The 20,639-nt window shown below is 38.8% G+C and overlaps 1 protein-coding gene across 2 annotated transcripts in view; it reads left to right on the top strand.

Moving 5' to 3' along the window:
- Nucleotides 1-20,639, top strand: part of LOC127445904 (activin receptor type-1B-like) — a 45,745-nt gene that overhangs the window by 14,422 nt on the left and 10,684 nt on the right. Inside the window, exons 2-6 of one of the 2 annotated variants that reach the window (XM_051706379.1) lie at nt 7,530-7,775; nt 11,572-11,820; nt 12,054-12,284; nt 12,374-12,541; nt 15,645-15,683. In XM_051706379.1, coding sequence (XP_051562339.1) covers nt 7,530-7,775; nt 11,572-11,820; nt 12,054-12,284; nt 12,374-12,541; nt 15,645-15,683 — 933 coding nt within the window. The remainder of the gene's footprint in view (nt 1-7,529; nt 7,776-11,571; nt 11,821-12,053; nt 12,285-12,373; nt 12,542-15,644; nt 15,684-20,639) is intronic. The other variant, XM_051706380.1, reaches the window with a different exon arrangement.

Below are 20,639 nucleotides of genomic sequence, written 5' to 3'. Positions count from 1 at the left end.
TCACTGGAACTAAGGGGCCAAGCCCAGCTCCTGAAAACAACCCCACACCATAATCCCCCCCTCCACCAAACTTCACAGTTGGCACAATGCAGTCAGACAAGTACCGTTCTCCTGGCAACCGCCAAACCCAGACTCATCCATCAGATTGCCAGATGGAGAAGCGTGATTCGTCACTCCAGAGAACGCGTCTCCACTGCTCTAGAGTCCAGTGGCGGCGTGCTTTACACCACTGCATCCGACGCTTTGCATTGCACTTGGTGATGTATGGCTTGGATGCAGCTGCTCGGCCATGGAAACCCATTCCATGAAGCTCTCTACGCACTGTTCTTGAGCTAATCTGAAGGCCACATGAACTTTGGAGGTCTGTAGCGATTGACTCTGCAGAAAGTTGGCGACCTCTGCGCACTGTGCGCCTCAGCATCCGCTGACCCCGCTCTGTCATTTTACGTGGCGAGTTGCTGTCATTCCCAATCGCTTCTACTTTGTTATAATACCACTGACAGTTGACTGTGGAATATTTAGTAGCGAGGAAATTTCACGACTGGACTTGTGGCATCCTATCACAGTACCACGCTGGAATTCACTGAGCTCCTGAGAGCGGCCCATTCTTTCACAGATGTTTGTAGAAGCAGTCTTGATGCCTAGGTGCTTCATTTTATACACCTGTGGCCATGGAAGTGATTGGAACACCTGAATTCAATTATTTGGATGGGTGAGCGAATACTTTTGGCAATATAGTGTGTGTGTGTGTGTGTATATATATATATATATATATATATATATATATATATATATATATATATATACATACACACTATATATTATAAAAAAATAATAATACAGATAAATAAAATGCATTACATTATTTTGACACACAAGTGAAGCATTAAAAAAATACAATACAAAAAGTTTAGAATGCAATATATTGTTTATTTCCATATTATTAAAAATAAGCCAATCATTGGTCAACAGTTCACAGCAATCCTTTTTGCAATTGATTTTGTCAATAAGCCTTTTCTAAGGACGCGTCATTGTACACATGCGTTAGATGGATGCATTTGGAGTGTCTCAATTTGGTTGCGTTGCATCATAAACATACAGTTTTTAGTTCGCTTGTCAAGTTGGGCTAAACGTAGTTTAATACTTAGAAAATCACGTCTTGATCCATGTGTTCGGATTTGCACTCCATCAAGCTGTGTTTGTACGCAAGAGCGTGTTCTCATCTTGTGCTGTCTGCCGTCAGTAAGTGTGGTTTGTTCTCTGTATAAGCTGCTCGTTGCCTATCCAGCGAGTTTTGCTTACTGCCCCCTGGAGAAAACAGATGGCACTACAAGCTTGAATTGCTCAGATGTAAGGAACTCTTTTAGTACAGTAAATGGCAGCCGAATGCGCTGACGATCTGCACAGACGAGGACTGTCCGTGTGTCGAGAAAATCTGGATCATGCACTTGACTGTGCTGATGATGAAATCTGTATCACAAAAAAGGTGCACCGAGATGGTCAGCAATGTGGACAACCTTAGTATACTTTGGCCTTTATACTCCAAATTTGCTGGTATTATCCCTATTTATCGGCCAGTTATCGACCAAATTAAAACCATAGGCATATCAGTAATCAGCATGAAAACACCAATATGAAAAACCAATTTAGTAACACAATTTGTAAAAACTGTGAATTGAAATGCACAACCCAGAAATAATAATAGCCACAATATGTAGAAGGGTTGGCACTCCTAAGAACATGTAATATTTAATTTTTATTCTGTCTCGTTCTCACGTTAATGCAGAAAAAATAAGCGGTTGTGACGGTTGTGAAAGTGGCACTTACCTATGGCTACATAAGTGAAATAATCCAAAACACTTTGACACCAGCAGACTTTGACTTCTGAGATATCGGTATGATATCCATTAATGCTGATTGATTGAATTAAGATTGAACGTCTATTGTTTTGGATGAAGCTGTTGTTGGTTTGTAAGTGGAAAATGTGAATAACCACATGAGGATTTAGAATGTTATTTTGTAAACGTGTGTAACATTTACGTGATTGCATGTGGGCATGTGTGATGATTTGTTCCGTTTCAAGCCGTTTATTGAAGTAGACAGACAGGCCTGCAGTCTATACTGTGTTTGTGTATGCACGCAAGTGCAGGATAATGATAAATTATTTAACTGCTCTCTAAATAGAAAATTAAGATCAAGTTATTAAAAGCACTGTGTTTGCAGGGCCTGTATTGCGGGATATAGACCTGTGTACAGGGGTCCATTTTGGAGAACTAGACACTACTAATGTTTTTTCTACTTTTGAGGAAATGCGGTGCCAATTTCCACATATGTGGACATCATGTTTATCAGGGTGCTGACGTGAAAAAATGAACAGATATTTTAAAGCGGCTTATCAAACGAAACTAAAGAGTCAGATGAACAAACAGAGTAAGGAATGATTCCAATTTTTAAATTAAGAGATTAATAAAGCAAATGCAATTTAAGATTATTTTCTTTGTATTTAACAGCAATTCTTCATATTTGAAAAGATGGATTTCATGAGTATCTGGTTATGATGTTTGAGGTCTAAATAAAAAAAAAAAAAAAACTGAAGTGTTTATTTCGTAAATTGTGATGCATTTACATTTTTAAAAGCATATTGGGCTTAAGGACACGTGGGTTAAATGGTACACTTGCTCCTTATAAGACCACTCTAACTTTTCACATTTGCAATCAAATAACTTAAACATAAAATGACTGTTTAAATGAGAGATTAATCTTTGATTTAATACTCACTTTATTGGAAGGCTGTTAACAGTTATATAGGAAAACATGTAAAACTTCAGTTTGGGTGGGCTTAATTGGGTCACGTCCCCTATGCCAACATTTTTTCTTGTCTCTGTATGATTACACCACTTCGACATTTTTAACTTGTATCAAATAAGAAATATAGAAAATGAAAACAGCCATGGCTCAGGTGGTAGAGCGGGTTGGCCACCAATCGCAGGGTTGGCGGTTCGATTCCCAGCCCACATGACTCCACATGCCAAAGTGTCCTTGGGCAAGACACTGAACCCCAAGTTGCTCCCAATGGCAGGCCAGCGCCTTGCATGGCAGCTCTGCCGTCATTGGTGTGCGAGTGTGTGTGTGTGTGTGTGTGTGTGTGTGTGTGTGTGTGTGTGTGTGTGTGTGTGTGTGTGTGTGTGTGTGTGTGTGTGTGAATGGGTGAATGAGTCACAGTGTAAAGTGCTTTGGAACCACTAAGGTTAAAAATGGGCGCTATATAAGTGCAGACCATTTACCATGTTAATCATAGAAGAGGTAATTGTGTAATTTGCATTTTGTTAATGTATTTTTGAAAAACTTTAAAACATCCAGACAAAAAAAATGAGTGTCACTGACCCGCTTGCCTCTGTTTTTGTTCTTAACATTTCTTAGTTAATAATACATTTGTCCAGAGCCAGACAATGATGAACTTGTTGGCTTGAGATATTGCATGTTATTGCACTTCAAAAACAACTCATTCCGCTGTGACATCATAGACTGTCATCAAAAGCGACCTCAGCCACAAACAGCCTCATAACATCTGTACTTGAGTAGTTTCACCCAGGGACAACTCCCATATTTTGCATCTCATGACATCACCTAATGTTAATGTCTTTAAATAACAGGAAATCCTGTCTATTGACTGATGTGACACTATGCACGCAATCCACTGATATGTGTAATGACTTCAACTTCAGTGGAAAACCAAGCCTTTGAGACATGTTTGCGATTATGTTTCGACATTCACAGACACTTTGAATAGTTAAGCAAATCCTCCACACTGTTTGCGTTTTACTGAGAGCGAGGAAAACCTGTGCTGTAAAAGCAGATCCTCTTAATGTTCATTGATCACTAGCTAAATTTGTAGTTTAATCATTCACAGTTTTGGCTGGAAGTGAGTTGTGTTGGCATGATCTTGAGTACTTTTAATGGGTCACAGCACTCCCCTGTTTTGGCACAGATGAGCCTCTCACCTCATTTTTAAATGATGCACTCAAAGTGGGCGTGATCAGTAGCGGAGTGAACCCAACAACTCTCTGATCCAGTCACCCTGTTTTATTTTAATAATGCAGTTAACAACATCAAAGATTCTCACAATTGCTTGTAACAGAATGCACAAATAAATTATACACTGCTTTGTAAGTTCACAATACTTACACTGGTAATTTACATCTGTAATTTAATACACAATAAATGGCAATTTATGGGACTTGCGTCACAGTACTATCAACTCTCTCAACGTACTGATGGCGCTTGAGAGTTTGAAGCACTGGTCACGTGCATGGCAACGACTCGCTTGTCAAAGGTTAAAGGCCACGCCTTCTCATGAATAATATCGAGAACACCCGTGACGTAGATTTGCTGAAATTTAATGGAAAGCCTACACCACGTACGTCACGACCTGTGACATTGACTCAATGTTCATTTCCAACCCGCAAGACGAAAATAGCCCGAAAAATCCATAAATGATCCCTTTTCCTCTTGAAATTAAAAATAATGAATGTTGACATTCTCTGCCCTTGTGTGCAAGACATGTTGTAATGTTTCATGACCCTTTAAATATGTACTTTTGCACATCCCTGGAAAGATCTTGGAGTTTTCCTGCAGGCAGCTCGCAGCTATAACCTCTCTCAACAGAGCCAATGAAAATAATCTCAAATGTGTTCAAACTATCTGTATTGTCAGTAACGGAAGTCTGTGTTTGTACAGGCCTGCTCTAGACAGTCTGGTTCATCCATTTAAATGTGTTCTGGTACCAGTTTGATTGAATCAACTCTGTCTGGCTGCTTATAGCATACAGACAAGCTAATTAAACCATGGCACTAATGGGGACGTTTTGTTCAATGTGCTGTGTAAGTTTTTCTATGTTAAGGTTTTTTATTTTTATCATATCTAACTATAAACAAGCCATTTGTGGGTTTATTTCCCCAACACTGTGGCTTTGTGGTGCCATCAAAACATTACTCTGGTGGTTGAGTGGTCCGCCATCTAAAGGCCCGGATATACTTCCAGAGAAGTTCTAATTCGTTCAGGGGTAAAAAGAAGTTCTAAACAGCCGAGCAACAGTATACTGTTCCTGAACATAAAGACACCCATCACACCGCTGTGGGCGGTGTTTAGAGGAGCATGTAAATATGAGAATGCTCAGTAAAACCTTAATTAATTTGACATTAAATTGTGTGATCGATAACTACGTTTCCATCCAAGGGTGTTTTTGCAACAAAAAGTGTAGCACATCAAATAGTTTACCGATATAGCTGATTGAAACAAAGATTATCGCTAAATAAGGGAGCTAACATCTGGGTGGCAAAAGGTACACAATTAGCGATATACACACATTTCTGTATGGAAACGGCTTAAGGGCAGATTTTTTTGCGATGAACCAAAGCGAAAACACCAAAGTGTTTTTTTTTTTTTTTTCTCTCCCCAATTTGGAATGCCCAATTCCCAGTGCGCTTTTAAGTCCTCGTAGTGGCGTAGTGACTCACCTCAATCCGTGTGGTGGAGGACGAATCTCAGAGACCGTCAATCCGCTCAGCACGTGGCTTGTTGAGCGCGTTACCGCGGAGACATAGCACGTGTGGAGGCTTCACGCTATTCTCCGTGCATCCACGCACAACTTGCCACACGCCCCACCTAGAGCGAGAACCACATTATAGCGACCACGAGGAGGTTACCCCATGTGACTCTACCCTCCCTAGCAACCGGGCCAATTTGGTTGCTTAGGAGACCTGGCTGGAGTCACTCAGCACGCCCTGGATTCGAACTCGTGACTCCAGGGGTGGTAGTCAGCGTCAATACTCGCTGAGCTACCCAGGTCCCAACAAAGCATGACATCACACATGTAAAATTAATATGAGGTCAGAATCTGTTTTAACCACTCGGTGATGATATAAAATAATATAAATGCAGTAGAAATTTTTTAATTTGTCTTTACATTCTTAATTCATGGCGCTAATGCGCTAACATGCTATATGTCAGGGTTGTGCAAAATTCAGAATTTCAGAATGAACTCCCTTTCAATTCATGAGTTGTAATTTTAATTGAATTGACCACGCCCCACAGGAAGTTAAGTTGGAATTTGTATTGGAATGATAGGAAGTGGAATTTACTGAATTGCAAATCAAAGAAATTCAACACAGTCACACTACATATTAGTCCAAGACACATTTTGTGACAAGCAGTTACCTTATTATTTTTTACCAAGTATGCCGATTTATTCCTTAATGGGTAGAATAACATTTTTTACTTATACACATAACATTTCTCTCTCAATAAATAAATAAATAAAATTAACATTATTAACAAGATTTTGTTTTTGCTGTACGGCATCAGAAATGGTCCACCACATTGTTTTCAGATAACTTCATAAAATAGATTCAAAATATTTAATATATTGAGCAAAATTTGAGCATACCTAGAAATGAAGTGTTCTTCCACCATGAAAAAGTTAAAGCCAATATTGCAACTTTGTTGCCATGATATGTCAGCAAATCCTAAACAACTGTAAAATGATGAACTTTACTGCTCAAATACATGAAGAATTAATGTAAGAGCTTTTATAAAATTATAAGGTTCACATTTCTCTCTTTTAACCCTCCAAAAATTGGCCCCATTCACTTCCATTGTAAGTGACTCGATTTTTGCTTTTTTAAAGAAAAAGACGGACTGATTCGAAATACATTTTTGTGGTAATCAACATTATGCCACAAATGCTTGTATTGAACCTGGAATATTCCTTTAAACTCTGTCAACCTAGTCCTATGAAAATGGCTTTCCTCATTTACATGGTTTTAAACTGTTCAATATTGTAACCATCTTGTGATTTATTTCTAGAGACCGTCTGGCACCAACAATCATGCCACGGTCCAAATCACTGAGATCACATTTTTCCCCATTCTGATGGTTGATGTGAAGATTAACTGAAGCTCCTGACCTGTATCTGCATGATTTTATGCACTGCACTGCTGCCACACTTGGCTGAGTAGATAATCACATGGATGATTGTTGGTGCCAGATGGGCTGGTTTGAGTATTTCTGTAACTGTTGATCTCCTGGGATTTTCACACACAACAGTCTCTAGAATTTACTCTAAATGGTGCCAAAAACAAAAAACATCCAGTGAGCGGCAGTTCTGTGGATGGAAATGCCTTGTTGATGAGAGAGGTCAACGGAGAATGGCCAGACTGGTTTGAACTGACAAAGTCTACGGTAACTCAGATCACCGCTCTGTACAATTGTGGGGAGAAGAATATAATATCTGAATGCTGTTCTGAGATGCGGGTTGGTGCTGTTTTGGTGGCACGAGGGGGAGCTACACAATATTAGGCAGGTGCTTTTAATGTTGTGGCTGATCGGTGTATGGTATTATTTTATTTGTTCAAGTCTTAAAAAAGGTCTTAAAGTCTTAAATTTGATTTTAAAGTCTGTGCAGCAACCCTAGTGTTCTTTAACATTGTTCACAGTTTTTAAATGTATGTTTTTGTTCTTTTTCTTTGCAGCTTTGTTTTGTAACTGCACCTCACCACACTGTGAGAAGGATGGCCTCAAGTGTGAGACAAACGGGGCATGTGTGGCCTCCACATCTATCATTGATGGAGAGGAGCAGCATGTGCGACTCTGCATCCAGAAAGATAAGCTGATTCCTCCAGGCCAGCCGTTCTACTGCCTCAGTGCTGAAGGACTGATGAACACACACTGTTGTTATACAGATTACTGCAACAGCATTGTCCTCCGAATACCAACCGGTGAGCGTCAATACATCGTATGAACTATAACCAGTACCATACAAAAACTATCAGCCAAGAGCGCAATAGTCTGGTTCCGGAAGTAAAAACTATCATTCTTTTTCTCCATAAGGGAATTCATTTTTAACAATAGCATATAAACCTTAAAAGACAGACCTACCGTGAGCTCCCAGGTTGTAAATCGATGGTATGTGCTTCTGTTAAAGCCATCAGTCCACGTTAATTCAAGTTCATTGTTTAAAGTCGTATTTAATAGTGAATTCCTGGTGAAGAACTACACTACCCATGATCCAGCAAAGAAAGAAACACCAATCAGAGAGTTGCAGCCAACAAAGCGCGCCAAAAGAGCTCTGCAGCGACCGTCCATTTCCATGACGCTTCGAGAATGATGCAGTTGAGTCTGTATTTTGTTAATTAAATTAAAATATATTGTTTCTAAGCTTACAATCAAAAACTTGTGTTATATATTTCATCCATTCATTCCATTGTTTTTATTTCGATTAGCCTACTTCATTCGAAATGCTTCATGGGATTGTAGTTCATTCTAATTCTAATTAAAGACCCCTTTAAAACAAGAATTAGAAATCAAAATGGTTTGTCCATGTCTGTTTCCTTGAGGTATTCTATATTATAGTGTACTGCTAAAATGGACATCATTTCTCTTTCTTTTCTGCTAAAATAGACAAAAATATTGATGAATCATCTGGCACATAGGGCGTATACAAATTGTCCAATAAAATACTCTCTAGAATGAGAATCCCCCTAATACCACTTGCAAGCAACTAGGAAATCATGATTTTGCAAGGCTGTGTTAAAGCTTTTTGTTGTATTTAAAGCTTTTTCTTTTCTTTTTTTTAAAATAATGTTTAAGCTTAAAGTAACACTTTCAAGTGATTTTTATAAGGTAAATTTAGAAAATGTTACCAAAACATTTGGGCAAATTAGCTTCAGAAAATTAAAACTTTAGCTGAAAGGTGAGTAGTGTGCATCCCTAATTACAAAAAATAGGACAAGCCTTTTAACATGTCCCGACTTAACATCCTGTTCAATAGGAAATACATGAAACACAGGAAAGAAATCAACCCATGTCATGGGTCTACAACCTCTTCAACTCTGGTGCATTTTTGGGCTGCTGCCTGCAATTTTTCACACTCGGATTTAAAAGCTCACCATTTACACATACTGTGGACTAATTGCCAAAAATTGGTCTCATTTAAAAAAAAATTTTTTTTTAGTTTTTCTAACTTTGTAAGCATGCAATTCTGGTTCTGTTCACTCCATCTCCCTTCAAAAAGTCTACCACAGGCTCTGTTTTGTGACGCAAATGTTTTCCTGCCTTATTTTGTTATTTTATGTAACATTAATGCAGAAGTGAAGGTTATCTGTGAAAAGGTCAAATTCTAAGCTTTTAACCCTTTAAGCTCAGATGTGGCCCACGAGAAAGAAAAAGTAATTGACAAAATATTAATAACTAAAGTATTGACAAAAATACACAAAATATGCATGCATGTAGGCATTATGACCAAAACTGAACAAGTGCTTTAAAATTTGCAGACAAATCAGAAGTGTTCCTGTGTGATAATTTATAAATAAATAAAAACAATTGCACTGTACATATTATTGCAATCAATAAAAACAACAAACTGATCAAATAGCAAATTAGGGGTGCACCGATTTATCGGCCACCGATCTAAATAGGCGATTTTCGTCTTAAATCCATGATCGGCTGATCGTGCCTAGATTCATGGCCGATCTTTTTTACAGCACACATACTCTGCTACTCTAATGAATTTAACACTTGCTCTGCCCTTGAAGCATACAGTGTGGCCACTGGAGGGTGAGTTGGTGGCAATTCTAAGCATTCACAAATTTAAACGTTCAGACATGCTGTAATTCAGATGAATATGCCGGTTTGTTTTTAAACGTGTAAGAATAATGTGTATGAATATTAAGCTGCCCATTTTCTAGAATCAATATGGTAGTAATTCTGACTCGCTGTACAGTGAGCACGGAGAAGATAAAGAGACTGCAGATGGGCATAAAAACGAATTAAACAACAAATAAACATGCGTATACAAATCTGAGTATACGTAATGCAATGTGAGTCATGACAATCAGACGGTGTGTTGAGCGATCATGAGTGCTATTAGCTTTTCCCCCTTCAACATGAGCGCTCTTGGTGTCAATCAGACATGCGGCTCTCCAGGTGCTCTCAATATCTCAGTCACTCATCTCAGCGCTATTTTGTGAGGATCCCAATTTAAATCAGACTGATATTGGTTGCAATGCCACTAATAACAGATATAACGGTTTAACCTTAAATAACGGCAACGCGTCTTCACGCATTTGCTTAAAAATTAGTGATTTGTATTGCAACAAAATGCCAAAGGTGGTAAATAAATCATAAATACTAATAATTCCTCACAGGAGCAGTTTTGGAGCTAGTAATAGACACTTTCTTATTTTTTAACGTATCTCTACTGTGTGTGATGCCCTCATGGTTTTTACTGGTTGTCAAAATGACCTTTGATATTGACAACAGAACTATTCATAACTGTTTTTAATACAAATAAATGTTAGCAATTCACAATTAATGTAATTTTGCTGTGTGGGGCATACATATAACTACAGAATATAACTTGCAGAAGTGTGGCTAAGTGCTCTTTTTTAAAAAAAAATAATAGGCCAATCTTGGTGTTAAAAAATCGGTGATTATATCAGCCTCAAATTTCCTAATCGGTGCACCACTAATAGCCATGTGTCATGGACACAGCAAGTAATAGCTAAGTGTATGTCTTTTGACATTTATGTTTCATGTGAAAAGGTGTTGCTTATATGTGGCGTTTTCACTTATAACTTGAAAACATAACATAAATGATCAAATACCATTACTTAGAGGATTATCTTTCAAACAAGCCCACAAACAAGGTAATCAGAGTATGTATAAGTAAATGCCAAATACATGACACAGACTCAATGATGACTCAAATGACACAGAATGAAACTCATTCTGTGAAATCTCATTACTAAAATCATGTCTGCATGCTATGAAAACCTTTAGTCATTGTTGTGTTTGCATGTGTAATTAGTTCTTATGTATAATTATTATGTTTTATTTGTCCGAAGAGGCTTTTGGACACTTGGAGAAATTAATTTTGTAATGCTATAACTTTTGATTACTTTGTTGTATCAACACAAAATTGATGATTTTTTGCGATTTTTAAGCAGTTTCTTAGGCTGAATTTATCAAAATAAAAAATGTAACATTTTCTTTACAATGATGCCAAACACTTGACCCTCCTTGTTTTTTGTTGTTGTTTTTTTTAGTTATAAGCCATTTATTTTGGGAATGCAACTGTGACTTTAAAAACTCCCTTAACGATACCACATATGCCTGACTTATGTTTTCGGAAACTTGAAAATTTAAAGCGTAAACTTTTTCTGTGACATAGCGCACCCTTTTGGACCAGCTGGCGGGTCTGCAGAGTTAAAGAGGATAAACAAGAAATTTGACTCGAGTTTTATTTGCAATTTTAATATTGTAATAGGTGTAAGCAATACATTTGCTTCTACGTAAGGTATCATTCCAATTAAAAATAAAGTGCCAGTGATGTTTGTCGTATGGAGTGTACAAAATATGCACATGTGAAACAGTAATAACCTGCACCCTTCTGAGTACTCACTACAAGTGCCCTCCAGAGTGAGTATTGTTTGTGAACTGCTACGTTTACTACAAACCTGCTTGTGTAAGATTGTAAACACATTTGAGGGACTAATCCAGTGTTTCCTCCGTCAGTGACGAACCGTTCGGATGCAGGCCAGGACTGGGGTCCGGTGGAGCTCACAGCTGTGGTGGCAGGTCCAGTGTTTGTGCTGTGTGTTCTGGTTCTGCTGGGGCTCTTTCTCTTCCAGCACCACCAACGGGCCTACGGTCATCGGCAGAGGCTGGAGTTGGAGGATCCTAGCACTGAACACATGTTCCTGGCTAAGGACAAGACTTTACAGGACCTCATCTACGACCTCTCCACATCAGGATCTGGGTCCGGTTAGTATTGGAAGAAGTCTATGAATGGATTTCAGCTTCTCTTGAACTTCCGTTTATAACTTGTCCCGCTATGGACATTAATAATACCTCAATTCATGCGTCTTTTTGAGGAGATGTTTTCTATTGGTATGTGTAAAAATCCAGTAGACTTGCATTTAAGGTGGGTTATTCCATGTCTAGAGACCAGAATAACAGATGCAATAATAGATGCATTTTGCTCTTTCTTTGAACAGGTCTGCCACTATTTGTCCAGAGAACAGTGGCGCGTACTATAGTACTGCAGGAGATCATTGGTAAAGGTCGGTTTGGGGAGGTGTGGAGGGGGAAGTGGAGAGGAGGAGACGTCGCGGTGAAGATCTTCTCTTCTCGTGAGGAACGCTCCTGGTTTCGTGAAGCTGAAATCTACCAGACCATCATGCTTCGACATGAGAACATTCTGGGCTTCATTGCAGCAGACAACAAAGGTAAACAAATAAACAAGCAGTACATATTAATGAGCTGGGAATTAACTAGATAGTTTTGGTCTAATTATATTTCGTTCTTTCTGTCACAGATAATGGCACATGGACTCAGTTGTGGCTGGTTTCAGACTATCATGAGAACGGTTCTCTGTTTGACTATCTAAACCGATATTCAGTCAGCATAGAGGGCATGATTAAACTGGCGCTGTCGGCTGCTAGTGGACTGGCCCACCTACATATGGAGATTCTGGGCACTCAGGGTGAGTGTGCGCTTTCATTAGGGATATCATATTATACACTTTAAGATGCTGATGAAGTTCGTTTAATGATATATTCGCTGTGCTCCAAAACCTAGTGAGCTGCCTTGCTGTTTACTGTCTACAAAGGAAGTTGTCTTCCAAGATAGTGCTCCTCATGTGAAGCTCTAAGCTAATGACTTGATACTCTAAATGTGAAAAATTTGATATACCGTTTAGCCCAATATTTGCGTTCTGTTTTTCTTGATGAAACTATTCAGTACTAAAAAAAGTAGGCTGAGGGTGTCACGCTTACTGACTGTTTTGCAGAGATCTCTCAATTTTCAGTCGAGGTAGGGGTGGGAATCTTTGGGTTGACAGCGAATTGATTCTATTCTCAAGTCACAGGTTTTTGATTCGATTAAAAAAAAAAAAAGATTTTTGCAAATTCAAAACTATTCGATTTGATTCACAATAAAATTCGATAATTTTTTTAAAATGCATTTATTAGGTATGTCATAAAGTATCGCTATATCGATTATTCATTAGCACGTTATTTTATCGATATATTTTTGAGGCAGTGATATATTAAAATTAGCCGACATTTAAACTAGAAGCCCAATTTGCATGCTTTCCAATTCACTCAGTTGGCCTTTGTTTAACTGTCTGGTGTAATAGTGTTGGCAGACCACAAGAGGGCGATATAAGATTTACTGAAGCCGGTCATGATCACATTCTCACACACACACACACACACACACACACACACACACACAAATGATGAGCTGAAGCCAGTTATGCTGCGTTCTATTCAATAAGGAATGTCAGATTGCAGTGGAACGCCACTTGAAATCTTGTGCGGAAATTTTCAACTCTGATTTCGGCAAGATGAAGGTGCGTGACATCAAACAAACATGTTGGCACTCAGGGAGACAAACAAAGTGAAACATGATATTAAAGCTTGTTTAACAAACGCCTGCAGAAACAGGTGTATAAAACATAGTACATTATACTCTCTTTTGATAATCGTACACCTGTAGCACAAATGCTCGCGTTGCAGCTTTGTTTATCAGTTGGGTTGCTAGGAGACATCTCTGATGAGAGTCAAACACCTGCTAAGTTAACAGGAGCGTTACAGTTTTGTTTCCGTTGCATCTGGCAATGGAATGACTTTATGGTCTGAGATCGGAGATATCAAGTGGAATGTCCCACATCCGATTTGAATGGAACGCAGCAACTAGAGTATATAATAATGATTTGGGTAGAATTTAATGGAAATTGGGTAGAATTTTAATAGAATTTAATCGACTTGCAGAATGTTGACGCTGAGCATTGGCGGTGCGTGTGCACCTTTGTAGAAAATTAATAATTGTTTTGAATTTTAGAATGCGCGATGTCGTCCCCCAGATGCGTCCGGTGTGCGACCCCCTTTAATTATCAAATTTGTGTTGAGAAATATGTCTGAAGAGACAAAGACTACTGTGCAACGAGCAGCCCTATTTATATCTGGAAAAAACAAATGCTGATATATATCGGTAATCATCAGGAAAATATTCTGATTATCAATGTGTGAACAAGGCATCGCTCTCAAGCCTAGAATTTATAGTATTTTTTAAACACTTCCCCTAATGTGTCTTCAGAAAGAAAAAGAAAGGCAAACTACAAAAAGACTGTTTATTCCACCAAAAGTAACTTAAAAGGAAACACATTAAATACACGTACTGTACACACCAGCTACTTGGAATACAGTAATAGTACAATAATACATTATACCAGTAAAATATAGCTGAACATAGCTAGAAAAATATTCCATATTTCACTATAAAAATACTTTTTATTTGTATTTATTTTTTTACTAATTTGCTTTACTTTTCCAGGCCTTGAAATCACAATTTAAAAATTCCCTGATATTTCCAGGTTTCCCTTGACCGTGGGGACCCTGAATCAGTAAACTAATCCAAATATTACAACATTAAAGTAACATCATCTGACTACATTCAGTTTAAACAAAAAAGAGAGAAAAGCAATCATAGATGACTTAAATGTTTTCTGCACCCCAAGTCCCAAACTAAACAATTAAATGGCACTATTTAATCTTATAGAAAATAACGGCATAATAAGTTTCCTCAATTAAATCACTTTATTTCAGTAGTGAAATTAACTTTTACATTTAGGATCAATATTTGCCCAATGTATTTGATTTTCAGGTGCATTATTTACCTTTATGAGGGCATAATTTTTTCTAATAATTTAAAACATAAAATGTGTCTTATCCATTTATGTCAAAATGTCAATTTTATCAATTAATACAAATTCTTAAGTCTGAGAATGTATTACATCTTACCCTAAAATTACATCAACATCAACATCGAGTTAAAAAACAAGAATTCATTACGAAGAATTGCATTTTTTGCCCCCACATTTTGAATTTCGGGAGCATTTTTATGATTTTTAATGCCATTTCTGCCCCAAGCTCCCCTTAATTTCAGACCATGTAGTGGCTACACAGCTGTATCAAAAGTTTTAAGCCCGTTTGACTCACGACAAGATCGCTATTGCGAGCTGTCATTTGCTCATGAGATAGTGGCCATCCGGAGGAGATATCAGACATAAGGTGCTTGAAAGACTCGGAAAGCTGCTCAGAAAAAGTTTCAGTGACGTAACGGATGGAATGGAGAGCAGGCGCGTGAAGGGCGATGGAAGAGTGCGTCCCCTCACAGACGTGTGCTCAGGGATGCTCTAGAGAATGAAGTCTCATTTAAATCGCACATGTAACTAATTTAATATTTATATATTCTAAAATATTGAATATACTTATTTGCTGAATCGAGATTAATTAGATTTTTAACAGTGTAAATAGATTATTGACCAACACTAACGATTCTTGATTCAAAAATCATATTTCAAAATCGATGCATATGAATTGGCAGGATTAGTAATCGATGCATCGAGAAAACAAGTGAATCGTTACACCCCAGTCAGAGGTATGACACTCTCCCTCTGATTACCAACAAAATAACAACAGGAGTACTGTGTGAACATAAACAATTGCAACAGTGATTTAGGATGTGATTCATGGAGTAACTTTACCTTGTGGATGTTTGTGATTGTTTATTTATTCCTTCAGGGCTTGCCGTAGAAAGCATATGTCCAAATGCAGCTTTCAGTGAGTAAAGGATTTATGTTCAATCAAATAGTCTGTTCTACCTCAGCTTTCTGATTTTTTTAAGCCTAATTTATACTATAGATAAAGCCGAAGCCGGCATTTATATGACGCATGGCATCGTTTTAAAAGTAGTTTGTTGAAGGTGATTTCGCAGTGTTTAACTTGCTGTTCCAGTTAGGGAAGAAATGCCAATAAGGCAGTTCTTTCTGTTTCTGGATCCCCTTAACACTGTTTTGCTGCTTTGTCTTTTTAACCCTTATGTTGTGTTCCGGTCATTTTGACCTGAACAACTTTTTTTTTTTTCTTAATAGAATTGGAATAAAATTCCTTGACTTTGTTCACATATGGTATCTGAAAACACACACAAAAATTTGGACCATTTTCTTTAAATTTTATTGGTTTTATTTCACTTTGTTTCACCTGTTGTGTTTCCGGTCAAAAATGACCGGCCATTGGAAATGAATGGATTAGACTACAAAATACAGAAACATATAAGTGATCAGGAGCGTCCCAATTCTTTAAATGAGCACATATGTGGATGTGTGTTTGCACACACAAAGTCCTCAGACATGTATGTATACACACACATACACTCACACAGTGTGTGTTGTGCGCCTTTTTGTGCATGGTTTTTCTATGTACACTCTTTGAGGAATATTTCAAGATCTGCTGATCATATTATGTTGTGTTTGAACTAATTTGAATCGGGATATTCGGCTGTAAGTTACGATATGTCATTGTCTATTTTATAAGTATGTTCCGGGAAGTAATAAGGTAAAATGTGACGTAGACTCCTGTTTATGATATTCATGTGTGTCAGTGGGAATTTCATACTCTAAAACTCACTGCAGTTTGGCCTCTGAGTGAAAAAAATTTGTTCATTGCATTTTACTGAGTCCTTTCCAACAATATATAACACATGACTATCTCATCTTTTTTATTTCTTTACCAACTCTGAATATAATTGTTGTGATAACAAATTAGCAAATTATAAGAACAAAACAGTTCTAATTTGTCAGCACATTAAAAAGCATTAATTAAGATTTTGTAGGATCCGCTATTTTGTTTAGATCAAGCATGTGATTATTAATTTATTACATAATTATTCTTATTTTTATTTTTGCTGCAGGGAGTGCCCCCCACTAGCCCGGTATAAGCACAGTTAAATTAGTCCTTCGATCAATAAAACATTTATATTTTAAAATTAGTTCAAAATAGTAGTACACAAAGTTGACAAGATCTAATGCAGTATCTTGGGATAATATATGCAATATGAGAGATTTATTAACAATCTTAGTGGGCCGGTCATTTTTGACCGGGAACACAAAAGATGTTAGCATAAATGAACACAAGGGTAAAGCATGTCATGGAGCCCCTTCCCCTTTTGGCGACAAGTTATCTGATCTGACTTCATAAAACATGCAATTTCTTTTCACGCATTTGTCGTGACCATACTGTCTTAGGAGACATGGCTGGAGTCCCTCAGCACTCCCTGGATTCGAACTTGTGACTCCAGGGGTGATAGTCAGCATCAATACTCGCTGAGCTATCCAGGCCCCCCTGTGTGATCACTTTCTTAATATGTATGAATATAAAAGCTTTTGACATAGCACTTAAATATTGTTAATATTTTGTCACCCTAACACCACAGTTCGAATAATTATCAAAAGAGTCACAAAGTGAAATATGATCTCTCTTAGACAGAAAAGACAAATGTCTCATGTCTTCTCCAATCACTGCTTCTTTTAGCCCCCAAATAGCCAAAACTACATATCCATCTGTTTTCTTTAAAATAAGCTATTATTTTACTTGTCTGTGAGCTTTCTTGGTAAAATAATACAGTGTTATGTTTCAGATGTCCAGAACAATTTGCTGTCCAGCAAAAAAAAAAAAAACATGATGAACAAATCATCTGCAAAATATGTTATCATCTATTGATAATGAAATGTTCTATATAAAGCTGAGGATCCAGCTTAACGACCCCTAGACCGAGATATATGACAAAACAGTGGGAAACATGCATGCGATCCAAAATTTACTGGATGTCTATGGGGATAGTGCTCAGCTGCGTTAGAGCGCCACCTATATTTCAGATCTGTATATTGTGGTGGAGTGTGATAGATTGAAATGTATTTTTCCTAGTACTTGCTGCCATCTAGTGGAATGAAATAAGACTTTTTGCAGGAAGATAGATGCCGGTCCCAAGCCCGGATGAAAAAGGAGGAGGTTTGGGGGTGGGGCTAGCAACCCCACCCCGTAAAACAACTACCGCTACAGAAACGCAAACAATAGATAAAACAGAGTCAAACTTCCTGGAAGATGAAGGATCGTCGCCAACCCGAAGATGTATGATGACGTTAGGTGGTACCAGGAGAACCACTATCGGTACTTGGAACATCAGGACCATGTATGAGGCAGGCAAGATGGCTCAGGTAGCTGCTGAGATGAAGAAAAACAACCTGACAATACTGGGAATTAGCGAGACCAGATGGACACAAGCAACTGATGTCAGGAGAACTGCTGCTGTACTCCGGACATGAAGAAAATGATGCCCCCCACATTCAAGGAGTAGGCTTCATGCTGTCCAAACTGGCTCAGAGAGCACTGATTGGGTGGGAGGCACACGGCCCCAGGATTATTACAGCATCCCTTAGAACTAAACAGAAAAAGATAAAGATGAACATCATCCTGTGCTATGCCCCCACCAACGACAACGATGATGAGGAAAAGGACCAGTTTTACAACAGACTACAGAAGATCATAGAGATCTACTCCAACAAGAGATATTGTCATCCTTATGGGAGACCTCAACGCCAAAATTGGACCCATCAACACAGGATACGATCATGTCATGGGCAAACACGGAATGGGAGAGATGAATGAGAATGGCAAGAGGTTTGCAGACCTGTGTGCACTGAATAATCTTGTTATCGGAGGCAGTATCTTTCCTCACAAGCGGATCCACAAGAATACCTGGGTATCACCAGATTACAAGACAGAAAACCAGATTGACCACATCTGCATTAATAAGAAGTTCAGAAGTTCCCTCCTAGATGTTAGAGTTAGAAGAGGAGCAGATGTGGCATCTGACCACCACCTAGTAGTTGCCAGAATGAAACTAAAGAACTAAAGATCTACTTAAAGAAGAATTGGATTGAAGGATCATACAGAAGAGTGAAGTATGATGTCAGCCGTTTAAAGGTTCCCAATGTTAGGGAAGAATTTGTACTTGAGCTGAAGTAAAGGTTTGAGGTGCTACAACAACTGCAAGCTGATGATACTGTGCAAAGTAAATGGCAGACAGTAAAGGAGACCCTGAGAACAACCTGCCAGGAAGTTAACCCCATCACAAAAAGTAGATCACTGCTGAGACATTGAGCAAGATAGAGAAGAGAAAACAAGCAGAAAAAAGCAGCAGCTAACAACAGCAGGACTAGTGTGGCAAAAGCCAAGGCCCAAGAAGAATATACAGAAGCTCACAGAGTTGTTAAGAAGAACATCAGGAAGGACAAGAAGAAATATGTAGAGGCACTGGCAGCTGAAGTAGAACTGGCAGCATACAACGGTAATATGAAACAACTGTATGACACGACCAGGAAATTGTCTGGAAAGTACAGCAACCCTGAAAGGCCTGTCAAGGATAAAGAAGGAAAGACCATCACAGGAATAGAACAACAAATGAACAGATGGGCCGAGTATTTTGAGGAACTCCTTAACAGACCAGCACCGCCAAATCCTCCAGAAATCGATCCAGCCAACGTTGATCTCCCAATCAACTGTGACAAACCCACCAGAGAAGAGATCAGAAAAGCCATCATCTTGCTGAAGAATGGAAAGGCAGCTGGACCTGATGATATCCCAGCAGAGGCCCTGAAAGCAGACCTAGATGCATCAGTGGAGATGCTGTACCCCGTTAATGTGAAGATCTGGGAGGAAGAAGTGACACCTAAGGACTGGAAGGAGGGCTACCTTATCAAGCTCCCCAAGAAAGGTGACCTCAGAAACTGCAACAACTACAGAGGCATCACAGTGCCAGGCAAGGTCTTCAACCGGATCCTCTTAGAGAGAATGAAAGACATCGTAGACCCACAACTTCGAGATGAGCAAGCAGGTTTCCGGCAGAACAGATCTTGCACAGACCAAATTGCAACACTCTGCATTATCATCGAACAGTCCTTGGAGTGGAACTCACCATTGTATATCAACTTTATGAGAAGGCTTTTGACAGTGTTGATCGACAGACCCTCTGGAGCCTCCTCAAACACTATGGCATTCCAGCCAAGTTGGTCAGCTTGATCAAGATCCACGGAGGGCAGCTCACCAACAGCTTCCAGGTGAAGACCGGAGTCAAACAAGGATGTTTGCTGTCACCTTTCCTCTTTCTTCTCACCATTGACTGGATCATGAAGATGTCCACCTGTGAACGCAAGAATGGAATCCAGTGGACTTTGTGGAACCAGCTCGATGACCAGGACTTTGCCAATGATCATGCACTACTCTCCCACAGCCACCAGCAGATGCAGCAGAAAACAAATGTTGTGGCAGCCATATCATCGCAGGTAGGACTCAACATCCACAAAGACAAAACCAAGATTCTGAAGACCAACATCAGCAGTACCGAACCAGTCATCCTGAATGGAAGTCCACTCGAAGAAGTGCAGTCCTTCACCTACTTGGGAAACATTACAGACCAGCTGGGAGGTACAGACGCAGACGTCAAGGCAAGGATCGGCAAAGCAAGAATGGCTTTCATACGGCTCAAAAACATTTGGAGCTCAAAAGAGCTGTCTTTGAAAACAAAGATTCGGCTGTTCAACTCTAATGTAAAGTCAGGACTGCTTTATGGGGCTGAAACCTGGAGATCGAGAAAAAAACACCATCAAAAGAATCCAGACATTTATCAACAGCTGCCTTAGAAGGATTCTTCAGATCTGCTGGCCAGACGCTATCATCAAT

Source organism: Myxocyprinus asiaticus, chromosome 9 (genome assembly GCF_019703515.2).
Source record: "Myxocyprinus asiaticus isolate MX2 ecotype Aquarium Trade chromosome 9, UBuf_Myxa_2, whole genome shotgun sequence".
NCBI lineage: Eukaryota > Metazoa > Chordata > Actinopteri > Cypriniformes > Catostomidae > Myxocyprinus > Myxocyprinus asiaticus.
This window is presented reverse-complemented; position numbering and strand designations above follow the sequence as displayed.